Source organism: Squalius cephalus (assembly GCF_949319135.1).
Source record: "Squalius cephalus genome assembly, chromosome: 17".
NCBI classification, from domain to species: domain Eukaryota; kingdom Metazoa; phylum Chordata; class Actinopteri; order Cypriniformes; family Leuciscidae; genus Squalius; species Squalius cephalus.
Genome location: NC_137138.1, coordinates 14,944,462 through 14,967,974, shown reverse-complemented (window position 1 = coordinate 14,967,974; position 23,513 = coordinate 14,944,462). Strand labels below are relative to the sequence as shown.

Sequence of the window (23,513 nt, the reverse complement as noted above, 5' to 3'; positions counted from 1 at the left end):
CAGGGGGCAGAAATAGAACAAGGCACCAAGTATTTAGAGGCAAATCAGCAAGAACACTAGACAGGATTCAACACCATGAATTCCCCTGAAGCCTATTCTTGTTTAAACTGGCCGATGCCCAAGAGCGAGCACTCGCTCATTAATATTCATTGACACCTGAGTGTAATAATAATGATGGGCAAATGTTACCATTTCTATCCCTCACTCGTTGAACAATCAGTTATCAGAAATCCCTGTATGCCTTGGTATAATTCTGTGTTTAATAAGGATTTGAAAGAAAACTGCGGGTTTCTTAAGGCTCAGCTAAATCCTGAAACACTGGGATAAAATAAAGTGCTGGAATTTGCTGCCAAATAATGTTTTCACAATGTCAGTTCATTGGAAAGCTGGGAAATTATTATTTCAATATTATTTTAATTGTATCATCCCCTGAAACGGTAGAATACAACCGGCTCCATTATACTAACCCATTGGATAATGGAAATGAATACCATCCTAAAATAGTAAATATAAAAATGAGAGAGAGGAAGATGATTCTTACAACAGTGACAAATTTATTTAATCATTTATTTGAGCTGCTCCAGCAAGTGTATTTACAAACAATGGCATTTAAAGATATAAAAACGTGTCATATCATAATGCAAGTCAGCACTGTACCGTCAAGAGACGTCACAGCAAATGTCTAATATTCAGGCAACACAGCCAAGAAGCTAAGGGAAATGGTGGTTTAGATATCATGGTCTTCACAGCTGTATGAAGAAGCAGGTGTGGAAAGAATTAGGAAATGAAAACACTGAAGAAATAGTTTCTGGGATAAAAACGATGAGAGAATATAAGAACATGACTGCCTTGTGGTGAAAAATGCAGGAAGTTCAATGAGATAGTTGTTACTCTGACCTCAAACGGGTCTTTTGCATATGGACAAAAACAGACAAAGCAGGTGTTATATGAAAATAAAAGTTTCCTGAATTAAATCTAATAAAAATGTCCTTCTAGGCTTGTTCCCATGACAATAAATTGATGACAGCATTTTTTTGTTGTGCAACATCAAAATGTTTTTTGGGATTTTTAAAAAATGTAGATGGGTTTTGAAGCATATGATTTAATTATAGTACAGTGGTGCTTTTGAGGATGAACCAGCACACATTCCTAGTTGTCTTCATGAATATTGAACCGTTTAAAAATAAAACGAATGTTTAAATTAAATAAAAGAAGTATTCTGATTGAAAATGTACTTAAAAAGTGTATTTGATATTATGCTTCTTTTTTACTGGAATATTCCTAAATGTTTCGTTTCATTTATCACATCACTATATGATATGATGCTAGACAATGTACGGATACATAGCATCCATAGGACCCATGTGCTCCTGTATAACCAGTGTAAAAGAACCATAGAAGCTAGCCTACTCAAAAATAGCCGTACATCGTATTAAAAACATCGTATTATGTGGCTTACCCAACTGTCGATACGTAGATGTGAATGAAAAACATGGAAACCATTCGAGCAAGGAGAACAGGGACTGGGGCAAATATTTACCCTGTTTTTGTGTCTGTAAAGGCCATTACTATTGATCCCAGCAGGAGATCTCATCTTTCTCCATCTCTGGCCAAGTTCACAAGAGTAACGCTAGCCCCGCGGCTAAACTGGACACCGCGCTCCTCCTGTGCTGCTGTCGATTTTTTAATTCCAGAAATAACCCACATGAGGCCTCGCAGTATGTGGTCTGCATGCCAGGCACTTTGGACAACATCAAAGAGCCTATTAAATCACGTTAGGGTGTCAGCTGCCACCGGGGTGGAAGCGACGCACCGCTACTGTTTCAGTAGATCCCAGATGAGCTTTTAGAGCGCACAGCTCCGTATTGAAAAAGTAAATAAATACAAAACAGCATGGTTGAAATGCACTTTGATAAAAGAAAAGTCCATGTGAGGATTCGTTTTGAGGATAGAAGAAAATAACTGAATTACTTGCACTTTATGCCTAGAAAAAAGAATCCTTGAAAACGTTTTTTACATAATTAGTTCAATTGGCAAAGGTATGAGCTCAAATTGTTGACTGAATTAAAATGTTAATGCGGTTCATTTTGGTTACTCTAGGGTAAAAAGACAAAAGCATTTACAAAACTAATGCAAGCCATTTCCCCCTCCCGCCCATCCATAACAATGGAGTGACGTGACCCCTGACGGACATGATATGTAGAATTACAGCTGTTTTTCCCCCCTGATATCATTTCAAGAATTGACTCGCTAAGATACTAAACCACAATCCGAAGTTACTCTGCAATGCGGTTGTTATTCGTATAAACCAAGGTAAGTTGACTGAAGCTAGGCATTTTGTGTTCCTTTCTCCTGAATTCTGGCTGATGACTAGCACAACAAGTGTCAAGAGCACTAAGACTGAACAATAAATAAGAAAAGTATGACTCACCAAACAAATTAGTATATTCACTCAAATGATTGATCAGTGAGGCTCCGTACTCCTAACAAAACATCGATTTTGGCAGCTACACATGAGCATTTTACTTCAAGAACACCATATCTGCGTTTCAGTCCCATGTACACCTGTACACAATGTACAAAAAGAGTGCTTATCTTTTTCTTTTATCTACGAAAACTCTTCAAAAACGTCACCGTTCACCTGAGCACCTGAGTCAACGTGGACTACTCTGGTTTAGATATTAAAACGCTTCATGCTCTCCCTTTTATAAGGGTTGCTATCAGGCAACAATTTGCCATGATATCTAGTAGAGTCAGCAGTTGAGTCCATAGTGACGACGTTTACCCACAATGCAAGTGGAGAGATCCCTCAGATAGTCCTCTTGATCTGTTATAAGACTTCTCTTTTCTGGACGGCAACACAGAAAGAGGTCTTTGTGAAAAAGTCATTTTCTTCCTCTGCCTCCAATTACAAGGCCCTCTCCAACATTACATAAGGGCACTGAGAGGACACGGACCTATTTTTGTACACGTGTCATAGTTTAGTGGGTTTGATTTGTGTGTACAAGAGTGTTTTTTTTTCTTTTCTTTTCATGGGATAGAGATTTTGTTCATTGAAACCCATCCAGTTATATCGTCAAAAGATGAGAAGGACAAATCGTTGCGTCTTTCTGCGCGAGAAACTACTTTTCAGTTGAGAGAAAGATGTTCCTTAAAAGTGCTCGATCACGAGTCCTCCTGTATACTTCAGGTGTGTCACTGAGCTCATAAGGGATGCTATAAGGAGGACAGTGAAGCCAAAAGAACCAGCGCTGAGGCCAACAAAGGCCCTACAGTCTGAAAGCATCCAGCACCGTTGACATCACTTCGGGATGGTTCGGCAGATTCATGACTCGTTCCATCTAAATGGAGAAAAGAACGTAGTCTTAAAAGAGGTTTATAATACCTAAGTGTGCAAAAACATTTGACATTACTGATAGTTTTAAATATGGAAATGCCTTTGACATCCAATACGAACCATTATTATTTTCTATGGAGTTGATGCTTCCATCATTGATCTTGTCCACACGGTCGTGACTTTTCTCACAGTTGTCTGAGGGAAAAACATAAAACAGGGTGTTGTCAGGGTCATGACATCATCTTTAACTATTCCAGCAGTGATAAACGATGCAATTGCAACCACGTTTTGTCAGAAGCCATGCCAGGATCTCTCCTGAGGGGCTTGTAAAACTTACTCGAAGGTCTGACGAAAACTTTCAGCCTCAAGCAGCTCCGCCTCCCATTTTCACTGACTGTAGATGCTGTGGAAACATTTTAGATTGTCAATATTAGGCTCAATCGATTCATGCTGCACATTGTTTAATACATCAAGTCATTTTTTTAGCTTTAGATACATTACAGGGCACAACAATAAGGATTTTTTTCCCTACTGGCCTGGTCAGATACGCAGATTACGCGCACTGCCAAACATTTCATCAAGTCATTTAGCTAATGCTTTTTTCCAAAGCGACTTGCAAATGAGCTACAACAAGTCATTTATCAGAAGAGACAATATTTACAGTGCACAATGCTTCACATGTGAGCAGCCATTCATTTGACTGATTCCTCCAACAACAAAAGACAAAACCTCAAAGTTAGAAAATGATTTCTTTTTTGACATGCTTTCCAAAAAGGTAAAAGCAAAACAGCTTCACAGGTCCAAGGCCACTAGGATCATTTGTTTCAGGTTTAGTCTATCAGAATATCTCTCAGATGTTACCTGTCTTAGCAGTTTGCGGCTATCTACATGCAAAGGCCTCATTTGAATGCTTCCACCGGCCTCAGAGGGATGTACAATCAGCATTCATTTTGGTTCTTACTGATAGACGCAGAAGGTGCTACATTTGCTATGCTGTTACCCTTGTCATCTCAACCATGAGCCATGTTTCTCAATTTGTCCTCTCCATAAAGAAAAGCTTATTAGTGCTTTAAGAAGAACAGGTAGACAGCCTCTCTCTCCACTGTCCCATCTTTGTGCAGTACATAATGCAATCTGGCATAGTCAGGGAGTGATGCAAATGAGGACCGGTGGGGTGCAGGGGAAAGAAGGCTTGGTATTTTTTCCCACAGATCACTCTGGATGTAAAGGTGACTAGGTAATAAGCAATGCAACGAACTTCAATAAATCCCCTTCTTCAAAGCCTCAAAGTAATGTGTGTGGACTGCACAAAATGCAATTTCCTTATAGCCAACACAATATGTTCTTGATAATTCAATAGGTGAGGCTCGTTTTCACTGATGTGGACATGTGCTCCACTGTGATTTCAGTTTTTCATGATAAAAAAAAAAAAAAAACCTAGGCTCAGATGTCTTGTTTTTCTGATTGAATGCCTAAAATTTGGATTATTTGACAATTTGCATAAATAAGATAAGACTAATGTTCACAGCACATACGGTCCCATTAGTGGCAGGGTGATGAATTAGTCTTTATTTCCCTTTAAATTTGTTTACTGGCAGCAACTATTGAACACCCTCATCTTAAACACAGACATCCCTAACAACAGGTTATACTGTATATATATATATATATATATATATATATATATATATATATATATATATATATATATATATTTTTTTTTTTTTTACTGGACAGAAAGTTTGTGCTACATCTTTCCGAGCTCTTTTCCTAACCTCTGCTGGTTGTGACCTTTCCACAAGCCTCTTAGATGTTGATTGGTCACTACATACATCAACACCTACTACTTAAAGCTGTACTGGCAGCTAGTAACATCAACAGCTGCAAATGACAGATCACAGGCCGAAAGAAACACCTGCCACTAAAAGCGTTGTAATCAGCTGTGATGATACAAATGACTTCTGTTCAGTCCATAGACCATATCGCCAGTGACTCTGAACTGCTGAACCTTACATCATCTCCTCCAGTCATACTTCATGAATTCACAGTACTGGTTCACTGAGGAAATATATAGGTCATTGAGTATATAAGAGTGTCTATGATAAAGAAATGCTAACTTTAGCCTGCTAGCATTGAAAGCATACGATCCCACCCACCCTGCAAACTGCCGTTCAAAGCCCCGCCTCCTCCAAAACACATGAACACGCACAGACCACAAGCGAGACGACCAGAAACAACGTTATGGATTGCATCATGTGTCAGTTACCAGTGAGAAAACTTTATAGTAGTGAGGGGAGAAACAGAAGCACTTGCTTACATACATAAGTATGTGATTGTGAAATGAGTCAGAAGTTGAGCTGTTGACATAAAGGAAAGAATGCACTCTATTTCAACTTAATTAATTTGCGATTTCAGGACATAAAGGCAACACAGTCAAATCTCAATGAATTATCTGCATAGGGCAGTCATTCGGACCGAATGAAAGGATTGATGATGTATATTTATAAAAATACATTTAGACCGCTTAATATAGTGATTGCTATCAGGATATATATATATATATATATATATATATATATATATATATATATATATATATATATATATATATATATATATATATATATGTATATATATATATAGCAAAGTAAAATGAGTAAAATATATAATTTGAATTGTAATTTTGATGATCAAAATATATTATATATTGAATTATATATATATATATATATATTGCTTTTTTTGAGAAATATATAAAAAATGGAAAGTATTAATTAAGGTGTTTACACTCGCATACATATAAGGATTTAAGTTGTAATGAAATGTGTAATTACTTTTTCCTTTTGACTTACTTAGAGTCACTAAACTGAAAATGTTACAGAAAATTATATAAAAGTTAAAAAATTTATTAATAAGAGACATTTGACCTTGACAGTCATTCAAGTCATTGAATAAGTGAACTGTATTTTAATGGGTTTTTTATTTTTATAAATTAATAGATTTTAAAAAACTGCTTGCCACTGAACCATATATCTGTTTAACACTTTAACCCTCTGAGGTCGACAAACGCGCCGGCGCGTTTTGCTGGATTTTCTCCACATTGTAGCACTATAAACTTAAATTTCTCCGTCATTTATGGTCATACAGAAAAAATAAATATAAAAAAAGAATCTGTGGTATTTCTACTTTTGTATGTGTCCACTTCCAATCAAATCAAAACATTGTGCTTTTGTAAAATAAAGAAAATAAACAGTGTGTGCGTTCTGCCTCTCCGTCGCGGTGAACTTTTTTTTCTTGAGCACGTCTATAAACTGAAACAAAACTCAGCGAATACTTGTCACACATTTATGAGCCATACACCTTTATAAACATTTAAGTGTGTACTTTTAAATGATCGGATTCAAAACGAAAACAAATATTCTCTGTTTAAGTAATTTGTATAAAACCAACAAGATTTCCAGCTTCTCAAACGCTTCCTAATTATTTTTAATTCGGCCACGCCCACTCGCGCAAAAGATATTCACATGCAAATCTCCACATGGAACGCGATCGCCCTCATTACCTCAACAACAAAACACTTCACTTCACTTTTCGTCGAGTTTGAAAGACGTGCCTGAGCTTACATTGGATTTACATCAGAAGAAGAAGAACGATATTTGAAGACAAGAAAGATAAGGTAAGTAATTCTTACATATTAGTTTGCTATTGTTGGATAAATTTCACATTGCAGTTGAACTGTTGCTAGATATATGGTGAATATTATAATATTTAGACCCGTGTTTACTGTTACTGTGTTTGTGGATATCTGCTCAAACGTAGATAGGCTATGTATATGGTAGGCCTAACCATAATGTTTTATATTTGATCGCAATCGCGTTTTAATGTATCATATTTTTGATCGCGATCGCGTTTTAATGTATCATATTTTTGATCGCGATCGCGTTTGAATGTATCATATTTTGGAAAAGCAAAACGCTCCAAACGGCTTCATGTTTTTACTATTATCTCATTTCATATCATCATAAAGAATGGAAACATTTGAAGTAACATGATAATCAATATATTTTTCTCTAGCTTAGTTGTTACTGAAATCTTTTTGAAAATATATATAGGCTGCTATATTGTTATTATTTTATGCAGCACTGCGCATAGCCTATACCTACAAGGCACAACAAACCTGGTGTTCATTATATATTGTTGGAAACATTTGTGTGAGTGTGTGTGTGTATTCTGTGAATTTTAAAAAGCAATTTTAACAAGAAAAATCTAAAATGTATTCCCAAAATCGTGCAGGCCTTTCTCTTGATATCAGTATGTTCACTTTTTTTTTTTTTTTCAGGGCCCAGATGCCACTGAGTCCTGCTGACTTCAACATTCACAGTACATGTCTCTGTACATGAACATGGTAAAGTGAAAATCAAACACCTTAGAAAATGAAAGGTATGTACAATGTTTTTAGGAATGGCACAAAGGTCTCTTTCTTTAATAAGTGCTTTTTTGTTGTGTATCTTTGGATTATGTTGTGTTGTAAATAAATCCAAACAATTTTAAAAGCCATTCTTTTTTAAATCTCCTCATTCTTTGTGCAAGGTTGGTCAGAATGATGGGCCCTGATAAGCTCCTAATAGGGCCATTAGGGAGGTTCTTTGTCTTTCTCAGGTGTGGAAAGCTTTCATATTAATGAGGTGATCCGCCCCTTCGCATATTGCTTTCTAACACAAAACACGTCGTAAAATTTTTAAATCAATATATTGTCTTCTCTGAATGAGCAGTCAGGGTGATTCTCACATAGTTTTAGAGCAAATATTCTAGGCTACGTGATACAATTTTCAAAAGTCTTGTGAAGAAATAATCAGTAGGGGTTTCATGACCTTATTTCAGTGAGAATTTATTTTTGTATTTTCACAAACCACGCATAAATGTCATTATCTCAAAACTACAAACTTTTACATACATGCTGCTGATATATTATTGTAGCAGAGTTTGTGCTGAATACAGTGTAATTAGACTTTAGCCATGAAAATGTCACAAGTAACAGAAATAACCACAAATGTCAGAGCATGTCAGAACACCTCCAGGGCCCAGAAAACAGCTCAGACCTCAGAGGGTTAAACCACCATGAAAGTGCCAAGATGAAGCTATAACAGGATCTGTTGCCTGTAGAGGGAAGAAAAAGAAACAAGAGGAAGACATGTTGGAAGAAAAGAATTATAACTCTTTTCCCCATTAGCTGACTGGCTCATCTTTGAGCTTGCAGACATTCCCATAATGCACCATGGCTCTTCTAGCCTTGACCCCCATGATTCCCTGCTGTGTGGGGTCTCCAGCTGCACTTAATCTGCTGTCTCTCTTCTCATCCCCACACCCTCATGACTGCGGGGAGAGGTTGGGTTAAATCAATGTGCTTATATGCTGTCTACACTGACATACTGGGGCTTATAAACCCTTAATCATGTCCACACAAGCATATTTCCTTTGATATGGCTGAAATTGCTTTTGTCTCATTCCTCAAGTCTAGTCTAGTTTGGAGCAGGATCCCAGTGTTGATTGGAAACACCACTTTACACACACACTGTACATCACAACCTTATGTGGGCTACTACCAATAAATAACATCTGAGTGTGAGTGTGCAAACGGAGTATTGCATAATGTAGTGTTAGTATTGCCACAGAGTCCAGAATTAACTTTTTGCCCAGAGACGTTACTAGGATGCCATCCCGGGGTGGGCATTTGGATATGTGCGGACGAAAGATGTGCAGGAGTGAACACTGCTGTCTATACAGGGATTCATGACTGATGACAAGGAGTGCGAAATCGCAGAAAAACATTAAAAAAATTCTATTTTAGCGACAACATTCACACTAAAGAAATCTATAATTTATTAAAGCCCTGACGCAGGTTGTTTCTCCCCTTTTTTTAAACAAAGAAAGAATTTTATGCAGATAAAATGACTAATCTCAAATATATATTCTGACTAAGGGCTGGTTCACACAGAGATGAAGGTGAGAAGAATTAAAAAATAAAGCGCAAGGTCTAGAGATATTTTTTGAAACTTTAATTTATTTTAATTTGAGCACCGTGTTTTTAGAATGCCGTGTCATGTCATGTGTGAGATCCTGCAAAAGATGCGAGCACAATGATTGAAAAGCATTCAGATTACACCGATTAACAGAACACAGGTGATACAGATGACGATGATGCCTAAACAGGTGATACAACTGAACTGGTAATGACAGTAACCATGGAAACGAAGGAGTGGCAGGAAAAGAACAAAGGAAAACAGGAACAAATCAAAACACAAACCGAAGTCCAAACATACGCTGACACGTGACAGCGGCATCATACGCGAGGTTAAACAGAGTTATACAAATGTGAAGACCACCTATCTATTCTTGACATTAAAGTAAGAAATATTTAATGTGTGTCGCCACATGGGGTTATGTAAAAAAAAGCTTTAGACATCCCAGATAAATGTCTGATGATCGACAGCGCAAGTTAAAAATTGTTTAAAGTCATAACAAATGCTTTCTTTGGTAAACGGTTTGTCCACAGTCAAACTTTTAATCTTACAGCTTGATTCAACAAAATATTAAGTTTTAGTTCTTTATGAAGTTATCAGTTACTGGCAAGTCACTCACTATTTACTCATCAAAGCAAATTTTTACTTGCAAATTGCACTTGACAAGTATTCATTTTGAAGAACTGTATATGTCTGCACGAATGCTCAATGCCAAAAAGAAAACAATTCTCTGATTTCAAGGTTCTCACCAAAATTCCTTTAACATAAACTGTGGCAATAATCAACAGTCTTGGCCGTATTAGGCGGATTTCATGGGTGGCTTATATGACAAACTCTCATTTTGACAGTCATCAGAATTCCCTCGCTGTCAGCATGCAGTGTGAAATTAACCTCTCATTGACAGACATTAAGACTAGACTACTACACCAACTCTGCTTATTCAAAGACACACTACACTGTCGCGGCCCGAGCTGCTCATCCACGTCTCCTTTCCCACACGGCCGACACCAGATCCCTGTGTAGTTATCTACCCGAGCTGCAGACGACCCGGGGCAATAAACCTCCCAGACACCACTATTCCAGCTATGGGTTGAGAGATCAGATGTGATGTAACCGAGAAGTCTGATAAATAAGGGAAAGATGGATGGATGCTCCGTCTTTGAGATAAGACACACACCTATCTCTTTTCTTGTGCATTCTTGAGTGCTTAGAGAGCGCTTTGTAATACGGGGAATAATTTTGGCTCAGGTAGCGACTACACCACTTATAAGTAAACCGCAAAGTACAGAATTCTTATCAAAGCTACAAATCAGATCTTCCTTTAAGCACAAAGTGGGAATGTTTCTGGTTTACCTTACCCTACATTATGAAGATGGAAGGACTAGACTACAAATAGCAGTCGTGGTCTTTTGAAGCGGGCTCATTTCAGACAGCCTGCACTGCCGTTGGCCCCGCTCACGCAGGAGGGAGAGGCCAACTAAAAACCTTTCCTTGAAATTGGATTTCTATCCTCTGAGATTAAGATCAGACTTCCACATCGGCCATATTGGAAAAACATGCTGCCTTGAGCCGTTCAGGATTGTGAGTTCAACTGCAGTCATCAGAGCATGTTCACATTTGACCTGCAGGGCCGGGCCCTCTGATCCCCCGCGATCGCTTCCTGAGCGGGCCGGGCGCGCTGACTGACAGCACAGAGACCGCGCTTGTCACCCTCTGCTCTCCTGGAGCGACCCCCTCACTCAGAATGATTAGCCACCACACCAGCTAACAAAGACATTCTGTCTAACGAAATCATGACAGGCAGACATCAAACTAATGAAGGGAATGGTTTAGGAAAACTGAATGTTTTTTTGCCTTTTGCTATAATCTGTATTTTAAAAAATAATAATTTTATATACAGTATGTATCAAATAGTAAAAACTACCAAAATAATACTATATTTATACAGGTATAAATACAAATATATGTAAACATTTTTATTTTAATATTTTTTATATATAATGTATGCAATATAATGCAATGTTTTTATAGCAACATAGACTTAAATTTTATTTATGTTTTTTTTTTACAGTATTTCAAATTTAATTGTAAATAATGTAAAAATATAACAGTAAACAATATAAAATTATTTTATATTATAATTATAATCTTTAAAAAATAGAAATTATATACACACAAATACACTATATATATATATATGTGTGTTCAATAAAAAATATATACATTTATAATTATATATTTTTTATTAGCCAACCACTCAAATAGCTTTTGTTTATACTTTAAAACTGTTTCTGATATAATTAAGATTACTGAAAGCCACTGTCTACTTGAGATTACATTGAGAAACTTCCTCTTCTCCTGAGAGAGCCCGTAACAGTTAAATCATGACACTGAGTCACACAGTGCGCTATGAATTCTTGTTTTCCAAGTCGAATTAACAATAAAATCCCTCATAGTACCTGACAGCTCCATCACTTCCGTTGAGATGTTTCCCATCCTATTATTCTTATTCACAGGCCTTCAGGGAAAAAAGTCCATTTTACCATGTTGAAACGTCTCAGATAGACACCCACATTCATGCAAAACATCCATATCTCCTGCTGGGATCTAACCCCTGAATGCTATGTACTGTGCATTCCTATCTGTCTTTTTTCGCAGTCTCCATGTACTTATCTCCTGCTTCTACCACTTCCCCCTCCTCATTCTCCTTCTCCTTCACATCTCATAAAAACATGTCCATCATTTTATGCGCCCATGAGATCTGTCAGATCATCAGGTCGGATTCCGCCAAATCAAACGCTCCACATCTCCTGCGTGCGCCTGCATAAATGAACCCATTGCGGCCCTGAGCAGTCCGAGCAGTCGGACCACTCCTGTGCCTTATTTTGTCTTCCCACTCCCGCCCTGTAGGGATCTGACTCCAGTTGTAAAAACATGGGTTTAGATGCTTGTTTTTAAGAGCCCTCTCATGAGCAAACGAAAGCTGAGACTAGGAGTTTGTAACAAAGACCCTTTAGTGGTAGACCAAGATGTTTTTCCCTGAGGTTCATGTTTTCCTTGTAGTCTGTTTGCCAAGACTCCTGAAAAACAAAGTCATACTTGGCAATGACTTCCTTTTCTTAATGCTCGTAATCAGATATGCGTCTTAAAAGTATACTATTAAATGTAAGACTTGTGTTGCGTTATCCTCCGTGAAGACGCTAATACAACATCCTTCTCAAAGCAATGCAACATTTTTTCCACTGAAAACCAACCTTACAAATCTATTTAACATGCACAGTGTTGGGTTTTGGATACAAAGACCATAAAACATCATTGGGATACAAATCACTACTGCACAAAAAATAAAAAAATAAAATAAAATGATACTCACAAATATAGTAATATTCTCTGCCTGGACGAAATTCGAAACCCAATGAGAATGGTGTGAAGAGCTGAAACTTCTCAGAGAACTTCAGGGGCCCGTTGGGCGAGTGAGGCCGGTTGCACTCCCAGCGCTTGAAACCTTTCGCCGTGGAGTCGCAAGAACTGTAGCCGTCGTAGTTGACCATATAGAGGACGTAGCGCTCCGTCCTCTCCTCAGGGGTCGCGTCCATGTAGTGGGGACAGTATACGTCCAAATAATCATTAATGCATACGTCGATGTGGTAGTCTCCTCGGATGAACCTGTGAAAAGGAGAGAGGCCTCAGTGAGTATATATTATATGAAATATTAGCGATGCAGTTACTCTCATTCGTATGTTTTACTAGCCATCGAGCCCCTACTTCACAGAAAGGCCACTTCTGGAGGAAGCCACTTATTTCAGGGCAATTACCGCAAATGTGAAAGCACGTAAATCATCCAATCTGAGTCCGCTAGGGCTCACTGAGGATCACGAGGAAAATTCATAATCCTGTCGTTGACGTGGATGCTTTAAATACTCCTGAAAGAATGAGTTTTCCATGGGCGAGAGATGACAGCTTGAAATATGGCACTCTGAGGAATGTTTTGGAAGAAAAAATGTGCATCTCTCGTGCCAAAACAGCCAACTATTCCAGATTTACATCTTGTTTATTATAAATCGAGATGACCTCGAGAGGATCTAACCAAATATGAATGTCAACAGAATGTGCACAAATTCATTTTGACAAGGAAGCAATTTAAAAACATTGATTCCCATAGGCTGCATATAAGAGTTTAGCGGAGATGGATACGCTCTGGTCAGATTCATTTAGAGTCACTGCAAAAAATATTATTTTTCCACCAAGACTGAGTAAGGTGACGCAAGCGAACGTGACCGTGGTCCAGTGACTCGGCTTAAACATGAAGGATGCTCAGGATTTGGTGGGAATTTTCGGGGTGTAAGCCGGTGTACACCCAGCAGAAACCCTGGGGATAGCCAGATGAGCTTCCAGGCTAATGTGAGTATAGTGTTGCTATCCTGATGTGGACAGAAGCACAGCTGTGCACGCTGACACAAAGATTTCCACTCATTACGGACAATAAAAGACTATTGAGAGCAGATGGAGCTCGAGACCTATCAGATTATCATTATGTGGATTTCAAACTCACTGCTGGAATACTAAGTTTCCCTGTAGGTTTGGTCGGCTTGGCGGTGGTTTGTGTGCGTGAATACATGTTTGGCAGTGTGTGGGGCTGTGTATCGATGCTGCTTGAAGTCTGCAAGCACTTTAGGGCTATTTAGAACAACTATTGTTTACTACTTTTGGGAGCTACATCATTTGGGACAGCAAAGTTTCAGCTGTGAAAAACATACTTTCTGAATGATCACGCAGTCCAATGTTTCCAGCTCAAAATCTGGAATTTGAAAGTGTTAAACATGTTTTGTTTTTTTCATCATTGGGCACTGGCAAAAACAAAGCTATTTCCTGATTAAATTTATTGGCTTCTTGTGTTTCCTGTCATCTTATAAAGTGGAATGATTCAGTCTAGCGTTGACAAAATCAGCGTAAGCCTACAGATTTCCAAAACTGGTGTCCAGAACATAGGATCATGGAATACAAAACAAGGGACACACTTTTCAAAAAAAGTAACATTAGTTAAAGCATTAGTTATCATGAACTAGCATTTATACATTTTGGTTCATATTAAATGTATAATAAATCTCTAACATTTAAAGTTATACACTATCATTTAAAAGTTTAGGGGTGGAAAGTTTTTTTTTATGTTTTTCACAGAAATCTTTAATGCTTGCCAAGGCTGCATTTATCTGATAAAAAAACAGTAAATCAGGAATATTGTGAAATAAATATTATTACAATTTAAAATAACTTTAATATATTTTAAAGTGTAATTTATTCCTGTGATTGCAAAGATTAATTCTTCAGAAATCACTCTAATATGCTGATTTGGTGTTCAAAAACATTTCTTATTATTATCAACATTGAAAACAGTTGTGCTGCTTAATATTTTTGTGGAAACTGATGCATTTTTTGCAGGATTCTTTGATCATGAGGAATACAAAGTTCAAAAGATCAGAATTTATTTGAATATAACAAATATTTTGTAACATTACAAAGTGTTTTTACATCAATTTAATGCATACTTGCTGAATTAAAAGTATTAATTTCTTTAAAAAAAAAAAGAAAAAAAGAAAAGACTTAATGACCCAAAACGTTTGAACAGCTGTGTCATTTTACATTTAAGTATTATGAATAAACATGAATTGACAATAAACAATATTATATTTATAAATTAACATTAACATTAAATGCTGTAACAGGGTTTGTTTATTGTAAAGTCATTTGCTTATTGCTTGCTTATTGTACAGTATCACTTTTTTTTTCATTCAATGTCAAACTAAGCTTTAAATTAGTGCAAAAACAGTAGAGGCATGGCGCTAGCAACACAAAGATCAATTTCCAGGCTATGCATGAACTAATATAAAAAGTACATCTTCAATGCACTGTAAGTCACTTTGGACAAAAGCATCTGCCAAATACATAAATATACTGTGAAATGTAGTTCTAGTCAAAGCGAATGACGTTTCACCTGTCACATGGGGAATATCTTTGCTAGAGGATACTAAAAGATCATTTTCCCTGGGTCAAAAAGTCTGAAGACCAGACAACAATATATTAGCTCTCTGGACAACAACACCTAAAGGCAACAGAGTGCTTTTCTATGTCCTGTGTTAGAAAAATCAATGAGTGAGAGGATTGAGTCACATTGTGTCACTTTATAATATTCTTATGCGGACTCTAAATCAAATGCCACCTCAGCAATTCATTTTCAATGTGTATCAGATGAGCTCCAGCGAGTTATAAAGAGATTTGACCCTATTAAACCCAATAACAGACAAACAGCTCATCAATGTTGGGATTTCTTTCATGCGTTTGAAGAGCGATGGGCCAGCTGGTCGATAAACCACACAATGCTGTGCCAATTCATCATTAGGATTAAAAAAGAAGCTCATTAGCTTTATCTATTAGGGCTACTAACACAAACATGGCACATCGCTGCATCAGAACAAGTCTTACAACAAAAACCTCCCATAATGATAATCCCCCTATTCAGTCGATTCTCTCCATCGCTCTTTCTCTGCGTGTTCAAACAGAGGGTGATGGGTGATGACCGGGGCAGACCCGAGTCTAAAGAAAGGCAGGGCACCGGGAGGCAGTGGGTTCTAGGAGTTCATGATTAAAATTGGTTCATCCCAAGGTCAGACTCCTCAGACTTAACAATGGAATGAAAAATGAAGCAAGCTCTTCACTTAAGAATTTCCAACGGAAGCCAAATTACATAAAAAGAATTCTGAGAGGTTGCCATTGATTTTCCAATGAAGGTAAGAAACTGGCAAAAACATCAAGACAAGCCTCAGGACAATTTAGGGAGTATTTAGGGGTTCACCAAAATGACTATTCAAATGTTCTGACATTCCAAACCTGTATGGCTTTCTTTCTCTCTTTCTTTTGAAACACAAAAGAAGATATTTTGAAATCTTACAATGAAAGTCAGTGGGGTCCGATGTTATTTAGGACCCCATTGACTTTCACTGTATGGACAAAAACAAAATAACTTGAAAAATATTTTGCTTTTGTGTTCTACAGAAGAAAGAGAGGAACAACATGAGGGGTGAGTCATTTTTTGGGTGAACTATATTACACCTTCCTGTAGAAGGCGCTCTCGAGGCAATGACTGACGTGACTCCCAGGGGTGTCGGTCAGCTAAGCCTCGAGCCCTCCAGGCCTTTCACAATGGCACAGATGGAGGATCTCCTCCTCAGGTTACAGCTCTCGGGCCAGCCGTGGAGCAGTTGTCCCATCATTCAGTGGGGAGGCAACCGTACATCTCCCAACGCCTCAGATATCACTCATTCACCCCTTCCAAAAGAATGTCTGCCCAGAAGCATTAACATCACAGACAAACAATGGCCTGCCAGGACTTCAAGCTGTGCTGGCTTGGCAAACGCCTCAAAAGACGGATGAAGGTGAAGGAGGGGAGAAAAAGGCATATAAAAGCCGTCTCTCTGCGAGTTTCCCATGGAAAACACTCTGTGTGAGATTTTCTTGAAGAGACAAGATATATGGCTCGCTACATTAAAAACATATTGGTGTTTGTGGGAGGCATGTCTATATTTCAGAAACATTGGCAAAGGACATACAGCAGTGGATTAGAGAAAAAAGGCTTTGGTTAAGGTAGATATTTGAGGACGGATGTGTGGATAGAAGAAAGCAAGCAAACATGAGTGAGTGAGAACGGGACTATCGGTCTTGGGTGCGATTGTTGCTTGTCTAACATGTATGATATGTGGAAAATATTCACAGTGCTACAGGTTAATCTTCCTGCTCTCGTGTCGTCGTGATTAGTGGAGTGCAGTATGGTATATGTCACTCATCAAGTAACAGGACTATCCTGTGGTTAACCCTATGGGCTGATAGGGTTGAAGACACAAACACAAACGGCTGACCTTCATATCTTATATTCACAAGCTCTTGATTCAATTTGATTCTGATTCTGATTGATTTTGATTCATTTAGATTTCAGTATATTTCATAAATTATGGTCATGATCATATGGTCATAAATGATCATACATGAAAAAATCTCAAGTTTTTCAGACTGATTTAAACAGTTAACATCTTTTTAAACTACTCAATAAAATAATCGGCTCATACGAATCGTTTGTTTTGGGAATCAGGCTACACTGGTTGAAAAAAGTAAATGTAATTGTTCACCCAAAAAATGAAATCAAGTAACCATTTACTCACTCTCATGTTGTTCCAAACCTAGTATGACTTTTTTCTTTTGTGGAACAGAAAACAACATTTTTGTGAGGAACGTCTGAACTGTTTGTCCATATAATGAAAGTCAATGGGGTCCAAGACAACACTGAACCACACTGACATTTTTTTGTATGGATAAAAAACATGTAGATGTTCTTAAAACACTGTTTTTTTCTGTTCTGCAAAAGTAAAAGGGCATACAGATTTGGAATGACATGAGGGTGAGTAAATGTTCACATAATGATCCAATCATTCCATGAATTACCTCTTTATGAATCAGTATCTCAATCGAGAAAAATCTGTATTTTTACCCACCCTAGAATAGTCTGCATTAGATTTAGCAAAAGGTCGAAAATGGGACACCCTGTGGCCTCGTGAACTTCACGGACAAGCGCAAGTAAACATGCTTCTTATAAATAACATACTTGTTTAGATTGAAAACCTCATTATCTTGAGTGGATCCTCTTTACTGCTGCAACTGAATATTGAGTAGATGCTTTACAGATCTCAAATAACTAGATTGACATGAGTGCTTGGCACCAAATATACTCTAGTGGCCCTAATGCAACATTGAGACCACATGAGGTCAGAACTAGGATCAGAGGTCATGGTTCGGCCATTATTAATGAAGGCCTCCGTATTCAAGAGACCGAATATAATGACAGCGCTGACCCTGGGGTCATTCATCTAGTGGGTGTGTATAACATCAAATTTAAGCAAACAGACAAATGTTAAGAAGAACAAATTATTTGTTAAGAAAAACAAACAAGCAACAGCTCAGCAGCACAAGCGAGAAAGAGAAAAGGGTAAGAGTCAGACTACGGACATCTAAGCAAACATGAACCTGCCTCCCAGAGCAGGCTGGAGATCTGACCTCTCCCAGAGGGGCCATTGCACGCCTCAAACTGCCCGGGTCGTTTTACAGTGCCTTGGGCAAAGCCGCTCTGCACCCAATCAAGACAACGTTGAATCAATTAAAAGTAGAGGAGCAGCAGTTAGCAAGCCACAAAGTCTGGCTTCAATCAGCAACCCATGCTAATTGTCCACAATGCTCTCCCACTGATTTACGGGTGACTTAAAATAGTCTAGGGCACAACACGTTTTGTTTATGTCCTATTAAAGTCCTGTGTGGGAGTATTACCATGGTGTTTTTCGAGCAAGTTACACTTTAATGTATCATCAGGGTGGTACAGCGCTGTGAGAAAATAAGGCATGAGAGAAAAGAGTGGGCGAGGAAGGTATTGTGACTGTCTGGCCTAAAAAGACAACTAATTGCTCGTAAAGAAGCCCTGTATAATAAGGCTAAATTGTGATTCACCAAGATTTTGTAGCATATATATCTTTTCTCTCATGTCTTATGGTCTCACAGCGCTGTGCCACCCTGATACAGTATATAAAATATATTCTCATTTAAAATAATTTTATAGAAAATATCGTAATATTATATTTTACAATATAATTCATTTTTCAAACTTTTAAAGCAGGTTAACCAAGAAAGCTATGCAAGCAGCCTGGTGAAGAAAGAAGCACATCAACATCCTATGTGGGGACCACCACCTTCTAAAACACAACATACACTGACCAACTATGCTGTTTTAATATTAGGACTGGAGTGAGAGCGAGAGAGAGTGAGGGTGGCCTAGAGGTTGGCATAGAAGCGTTTTTACCTTCAACAAACGCATCAGCGCCAGAAAAAACAGCACATGTAACGTAATGTAACATCTAAACATAGAGTCCCTTCAGAGTGCCAGGCATGCCGTGCTCAGGCCCCCCACACCTGGTGCTCTCAATCTCCCCCATCCAGCCCAGTTCATCAGAACCCTCAGCGGCCCTGTCAGAGCCTCGTCCATCAGCCAGCCAGCCAACACACCCTGCAGGGCTCAGAGCCAACAAACAGCTACACACACATACACTGAAAACTGTTAGTATAGCTGGAAAGCATGCAGCTATAATTTAGGAGAATGTTTTAAAAACCTTACACGACTTCAATAGAGAATGTAAATTTGAAATCCACCTAAAATCTATTTAAAGTAGCATTTACTGCTTTTAAAGTCTATTTGTATAGTCCAGGTAATCTCTAATGAAAAAGTACCATGGTATTACTATCTGATATCATCACTGTGTCATAATGCTGCCACAGAAATGGAAGCCTGCAATAATAATAAAAAAAAGTTAGCTGAATATATTCCCTGGGGGGAGAAAAAAAACTATATGCCTGTACCGTATGTCGCACCAATGGTATTGACTAGATATGGTCTCATAGCTTTGGACGAGAAACACCTCCAGACCTCATTTGAATTCGCCTCATACTGGCCTGGAAGGATTAGCTCACTGATGCACCACATATTGTGCTGTACGGACAGCATAGCCAAATAGCATTCTGGGAAGGAACCCTTCTGGAAAGTTCATTTTCCCTCTACTGAGGCAGTCTGGGTATGGGCAGCCCCAGCCCATATAATCACCAGGATTTATAATCGCCATTTGATGACAGGTGATTAAAGTAGACTAGAACACCTCTCCGTAAATCAGATCGGGGTATTCCTGCCTCAGTTCAAGGGACCAAAGATGAAGGGACAGAACCAGGATACAGATGTTTCTTATCTCCATGAACAAGCTAATGAATAGTGAGTTGAGTATATAACGCTCTGCGGCAAGACGTTCTGTGTATGACTGAAGTATGTTTTTAGTGGAGGGAGAGCTTTCCTCTCATTCCGGGTGCTTCCTCTGCTATCTGCATTCAAGAGCTGAGGGCTCCAAGTTCAACAAGCCCTTGTGAGGAAAATATTTATTATGGGCTGTGGTTGTGTGATTGACATCATAACATAACATCCTGGATTATGAAGTGGAATATGATGGAATACGGAATGTTGCGGTACTCTTTGAAGTTATGAATTAGAGGCTGCCATGCAACTGTAACCGATCCATGGCAGAGATATTTTTGTTGAACGAGGACAAGTGATTTGGCGAAGGTGATATTGTCATGCTGAATTCACTGAATGTCTCTAGATTTTGATTGGCCTTCTGAATTTTGGAGTCAAGTTAAACCAAAGTTAGGGTAGATGCCAAATTTAATACAACACGAATGGAAATAGAGCTGTGATAATATAATATAATATAATATAATATAATATAATATAATATAATATAATATAATATAATATAATATAATAAAAAGTAATATATTTTATATAATTATTTTTTAATGAAAACACTAATTAAAAATCAAGGTCAAAATCAATTCCAAAGGTCATTTGGAATAGGATGATCATTAATGGTTCCTTGGCTTTAAAAAGTTAGAAAACCTTTTTGTGGTAAAAAGAATTTGATGTAAATTAAGACAACTGACTATAGCTCACAGCCTCATTCGCATCCCTGTCAAATTACATATGCCGTCAATCCTGCCTAACGTCCTCTGTCAATATCATAATCCATATTTGTTTCTTCAGTGGCCTGTCTGAGCCTGCTAAAGTAATTAGCATCCCAGAAAACTGCCAGATTTAATCTGTGGTCTCGTGTATGAGTTCATGGTATGTGGTAGTTACCTTGCTATTGTTAGACAGCTAAGACCTCCACTGTTGTCGCTTTAACAGATTGATAGAGCAGCCTTGGCCCTCAGACCACATAAGAGCACAGCAGAAGGGGGCCGGGAAGGCAGGTGGCAAGGCTAACACTTAGTGCAGTGTATTAATACACAACCTCTGTGAATGACAGGCATGTTCATCCCCACACTGAAAAGGACAGATGACTATTACGGCTCTTTCCTGTAAGCAAGGCCCCCTTAACCCACTTTAATAAAGACATATTCTGCTACAATGAATAAAACATGTTTTGTAATCGCTCTATTATTAACAATAGATGATTTTCAGCAAGCACGATCATATGCGGTGGAGGAGCTGTTTATAATGTGTTTCTCAGAAAAGCACGGGCATCACCTTTTGTGTTGGTTCAATGCCAGCATGAGCTATTTAGTGATGTATGAAGAGATAGCAGCTTGGACTCACTCTGCAAACCGCAGCATCCAGAGCGCTGTTGGGAGCATGAAAATGGTGCGAACAGGCATCAGTCAACAGACATTACTGAGTTTTTTTAGTGCGCACTTAACACGCATACAGCGGTTCTCAACAGGCTGGTCGCCAAGCGTCTATCAACACAGGAACTCAACACACAGACCCTTGTTTAGTTGTAGAAAGACTTGGAGAGTAATTTCACTGGTGTGATATGTTGGCTTTTAGGTTTTAAGCTAGAGCACTAAGGCCTTTTGAGCAACATTTACTGAATACGCATGGCCCTCAAGGTGTTCTAATGGAAACATCCCTGTTTGTTCCGCAAGCTTCAGGTTTCTGCTAAATCAAGGGCGAATTTTTCTTTCAACAGGTATAGAAAGCAGTCTGTTGGGCTATTTCTGCAGACTTTGAGTTAACTAGACAAAGGCTCTCCCAGTTTATTTACCCTTCATACGAATTACTTTCAGCCCCAGAAGGAGAAGCGATCACTCAAAGTCAGCATTTTGAAGGGAGGGTGAAGTTTACAGATGGGTGGTAAGTGGGATTTACCTCTGTGTGTGTGTGTGTGTGTGTGTGTGTGTGTGTGTGTGTGTGTGTGTGTGTGTGTGTGCGTGTGTGTGTGTGTGTTTGACTTGGAGCATGGTACACACAAAAGCAAGTATGGGTTGCATTCTGAGTGAGTGTGAATAGGTACAGGGGTTTATTTGAGAAACAGGTCTTGGCAAGCCGCCCTGTGCAGTATTGATGGACTCAGTGAAAGATCTTAAGAAGTGCTGTCACTGGCAGACCAATGATGTGGCTTTTTTTCCTGCAGCAGGTAAAACAGAGCTAATCCTCTTTTCACTCCTAACTAATTGAAAGCAGGCCACCATTAACAAGAGATTTGACACTATACTACACCTCCAGATGGAGGACAGACATTAGGATTAATAAAAGAAAAAAGAAAGGTCAAAGACATGAAGCATGGGAAAATGAGGGGGATTCTACAGAACGGCAGGCATTTGTGTCCCTCATCTATATTTAACACTTTAACAATGAATTGTTGACGCAAGCCTTTTGCCATATGTTAATATAGATGACTTATCTATCTATCCTAAGATTTAGCAAGTGAAGAGCGATATTCAAACATTCATCGAGCTTACACACCCACATGGAGGAAAGCGCACAAAGACAAACGTATTCGCACACTCGTGAAGTTTCTCCTGCATTGAGCGCAAAGTATCAGCATTCCTCTGTGCCTGCTGGCTCTTGTCCCTCTACACTTGTCACACTGAAATTCACCCGCTCGAATGTTTTAAAGTCTTCTGAAGAGTCTCTTGCAAGCCTGTTAGCACGGGGGAAGTGTCAGGTGACAAAGCCAGGCTTAAGGACTCACTGGGGGCCTCCTGGCCCTCTCCACTTCACTCTGTCGTCCACACAATGGCTAATTGGAGAGATCTACAGGGTTCAAAGATCCAGGGTTTAATCAGTATTTAGCACCATCTGGCTGCACAAACTCCTCCTCCTCACATCCCTGAATTTAAGACTTCCTGCTCAGGTTTTGGACCTTCAGGCCTTTCAAAATAAAGCTTGGCAACAAGACGAAGATACAGTTGAAAACCTGAATGTTTTATTTATTCCTGAAGTGTATTTGGGGGGAAACTTAATCTTAAGTATCAAGTTTTAAATGTCAAACAGATGTAAGGCACGTTAAGGGACACGGAAATTTCTACTCTTATTTTTATTTTCAAGCTACAGTAAATTCTCATGCTGAAGGATCCAGTTACCTATGCCAATGACCACATCCCACTCTATACTGTCTCTCCCTCGCTTTCTTTTCATTTCTTTCTGAAGATGCTGTTGCTTTAGAAGCAAGCAGCAGTGCCTAATGAGCATCAGTGTGCTGTGCGGTGGCATATATGTGGGTTGCCAGGTCTTTCTTCTGTCA

The 23,513-nt window shown here is 38.6% G+C and overlaps 1 protein-coding gene across 1 annotated transcript in view; it reads right to left on the bottom strand.

Moving 5' to 3' along the window:
• Positions 1 to 1,619: 1,619 nt before the first annotated feature.
• efna5a (ephrin-A5a) overlaps positions 1,620 to 23,513 on the bottom strand; it is a 47,890-nt gene continuing 25,996 nt past the window's right edge. Inside the window, exons 2-5 of the mRNA XM_079847368.1 lie at positions 12,731 to 13,023; positions 3,675 to 3,740; positions 3,458 to 3,532; positions 1,620 to 3,341 (exon numbers count right to left, since the gene is read on the bottom strand). Coding sequence (XP_079703494.1) covers positions 3,217 to 3,341; positions 3,458 to 3,532; positions 3,675 to 3,740; positions 12,731 to 13,023 — 559 coding nt within the window. The 3' untranslated portion in view covers positions 1,620 to 3,216. The remainder of the gene's footprint in view (positions 3,342 to 3,457; positions 3,533 to 3,674; positions 3,741 to 12,730; positions 13,024 to 23,513) is intronic.